The sequence below is a fragment of the Myotis davidii genome, unplaced genomic scaffold, assembly GCF_000327345.1.
Source record: "Myotis davidii unplaced genomic scaffold, ASM32734v1 scaffold394, whole genome shotgun sequence".
In the NCBI taxonomy this organism is placed as follows: domain Eukaryota; kingdom Metazoa; phylum Chordata; class Mammalia; order Chiroptera; family Vespertilionidae; genus Myotis; species Myotis davidii.
The window spans coordinates 31,004-34,044 of NW_006287548.1; the positions used below are offsets into that span (position 1 = coordinate 31,004).

Consider the following 3,041-nt stretch of genomic DNA (forward strand, 5'->3'; position numbering starts at 1 on the left):
GTGCAGTTACTGAGTAGGCGATCCCTAACCAAGGTCTTTTTCGGTCTGGGATTCTATGATTTTCTGACTGCCACAACCTCCACGAGTCAATTTTAGCAAATCAAAAGAATCTGATAATTATGTATTCCATTACATCCTTCGGACAATTTTAAAAAGGAATCTTACCACTCATCTTTACTGCAAGGGCATGCTGGCCATGGGGTGGGTACCTGGTAGGTAGCGAGTGAGTGGGAGAGCATGTTGCAGCGACTGGCTCCAAGGAGATCCACTTTCTGACAGACATCCATCTTCAACTTGTCAAAAGAAGCTTTGCTGCTTCTCACTTGGATCTGGACCTGAAACCACAAAAATGTTCACTCTGATTACTGATCACGCAGATTATAAATGTTCCATGAAGTTTCATGGTACATATTTTCAGACACATGGAATTATAATAAAGAAAACGAATTCATTTCCCCCATATTATTATTTCGTGATTAGTGGTCAAGGTTTTGGCTATTTTTAGTAATTATATGAGATTCTTTCCAGACGTCTTTATGCTGAGAAAGTATGCAATGATAGATGGAAAGTATATAGTTAAGAAGAAAAAACAGATTCCAAATAAAAAGTAACATCTAAAATTAATGATGGGTAATATTCAGGTAAGAGTAGAAGAATAAATGGAAAGGGGACATAAAGTATTGAGAAGCATTAATAGTAGTGCTAAATCATGAAGATATATTTATACATTTAAATACATTCCTATTTTTTTCTATACATAAGTTGAGTCATATGTCACCAAGTAGTGTGAATACTCAACTTTTAAATATACGCACTCATTCAACAAATATGTATAAGGCAGCTATTCAGTGCCATGCTCTGGGCTGGCACTGGGATATTGTGGTGAACAAAACAGAGTTCATCCTCACCATCCCGAGTGTGAAGCACAGGAAAAAAAGAATAAATAGTGACGATAATCTCAAACTGTGAAGATAACAGATAAATGCACAGAAATGGTGATTACTTTTTAAAAATATTTTTTTTTTATTGATTTCAGAGAGGAAGGGAGAGGGGGAGAGAGAGAGAGGAGAGAGAGAATCATTGATTGGCTGTCTCCTGCACGCCCCCCACTGGGGATCAAGCCTGCAACCTGGGCATGTGCCCTTGACTGGAATCAAACCCGGGATCCTTCAGTCCACAGGCTGACGATCTATCCAGTGAGCCACAGCAGCCAGGGCTGGGTGACTACTTTTGATAAGGTAACCAGGGAAGCCCTTGGTGGGCTTGTGCATGATGTCTGAACTGGGACACAAAGGTGGTGAGCGGGCCATGCCAAAACCCGGAGGAGGGCATTCCAGGCCCAGGGACAAGAGTCCTGGGTGTGGGAGGTGGGTGAGGAGCTTATGTTTGCCGAACAGGAAGGAACAGAGTAGAACATACTCCTTGCTGGAGCATAAAAAGTAAGTTCAAGATGTGGCTGCAGAGGGTCCAAGGATCAGACTGTGCAGGGCTACTGGGGTCCAGATAAGAGGTTTGGATTGTACTCTTTTGTATGTTTATTTATTTAAATTGAGGTGAAAGTCACATAACATAACACCTAACCATTTAAAAATTTACAGTTAACTAACATTAATGCATCCACATGTTGTGCCACCCCTGCCTTGGACTGTATTCTAATTGTCAAGTATTATAAAGGAAACAGAATTACAGGTTGCCATGGCCTGAGGCCATGTGCCCACCTACTTCCCAGATCTGTTGGGAGTAAGCAGTGAGGCAAACCACTTGTAACTGCTGGTCTAGAATCAAGGCTTCAGCAATAGTGAATATGATTTTTACTATAGGTACTCCAAATATTTATGAAATGAGTGAATGAATTTTATTAATTGTGTATGGTAAATTTAGGCGATGCAATTTATAATAACGAGTGTATTCAGAAAAACATGTGTCTATACATAGGTAGTTGCTTTAAAAGTTTGTGGTCAAACTACGTATTGTGGCAGAATGAAAAATGTGATCACCTTTCTTATAAATCATAATCATTTTACCTGAATTTTTAGGTATATATTTTTCCTCATTAATAAACTATTTCCCTCCTGCAAAAACAAAAACAAAAAAAAACAAGCCCCAAAGTCCAGGTAAGCAATGTTTAAAGGGTGGTTAGATCTATTATGAGGGAGATAAAGAAATTAATAGACAAGATCCAAGGGTGGGGGATGCCACTCAAAGGGTAAAACAAAAAGTGTGGCAACCATCAAGAGGTCCTGGGTTCATATCCAGGTGACCTCTCCAAAAAAAATGAAAAAAAAAAAGTGTGGCAACCTTTTGTACTTTGATCGAAGATCTCCAAGCAACCAGGAATTTATAACATACCATTTTGTCAAAAGCAGTCTGATCTTATGAAGTCATTCGGTAGGAGTTAAACAGGTTTGTGCCCCCGGAAAAGAAGGGTGTGTTTTCATACTTTTCTGAACTTTTCCATTTGCTTTAAGGTGTCTGGGTCCAGCTCCTGGGACACGTCCTTCATCCACAGCAGAGCCCCTCTGTACTCCGTGCGTGCCTGCTCCATGCGATTAATTGTCGTCAAGGTATCGGATACCGCCCTTTGACTGAATGTTGCTACTTCTTGCTTAAGACGAGACAGCGGAGTATACAGCAAATTTAGGGAAAACCTGGGTGTGGAAAGCAGATAAATACTAGAAGAACTAACGAGGACCGGGTTCTTAGCAGCTGAGGGTGAGGACGAAGAAACAAGGACTTAAGAAGCATCATTGCAACCCGGCTCCTCTGGTCTGCCTTTGACATTAGCTAAAGCGTCGCACTGTATTGAGTGTCTCTTTGTCACATCCTTAAGGATGAACCTGGGCACTGATGTGGTGTCTCAGAATAAAACCGCTTAAGTTACATATGGCCATTGCAGGTCTGAGGAGGCCTGATTTTATTTTCTTTGGAAAGTGCAAAGATTTTGGCTGTCTTTAGTAATTGTTGGAGATTCTTTGCAGCACCTATTTTTAAGATTAAAAAAAAAAACTGCAAGATGATAAATGCAAAGTATATAATTAAGA

The 3,041-nt window shown here is 40.2% G+C and overlaps 1 protein-coding gene across 1 annotated transcript in view; it reads right to left on the bottom strand.

The window, feature by feature from the left end:
- Positions 1 to 2,434: 2,434 nt before the first annotated feature.
- The window catches only part of LOC102770162 (islet cell autoantigen 1-like protein), a 2,930-nt gene continuing 2,323 nt past the window's right edge, over positions 2,435 to 3,041 (bottom strand). Inside the window, 1 exon segment of the mRNA XM_006779537.2 lies at positions 2,435 to 2,772. Within this exon segment, the coding sequence (XP_006779600.1) occupies positions 2,435 to 2,772 (338 nt within the window).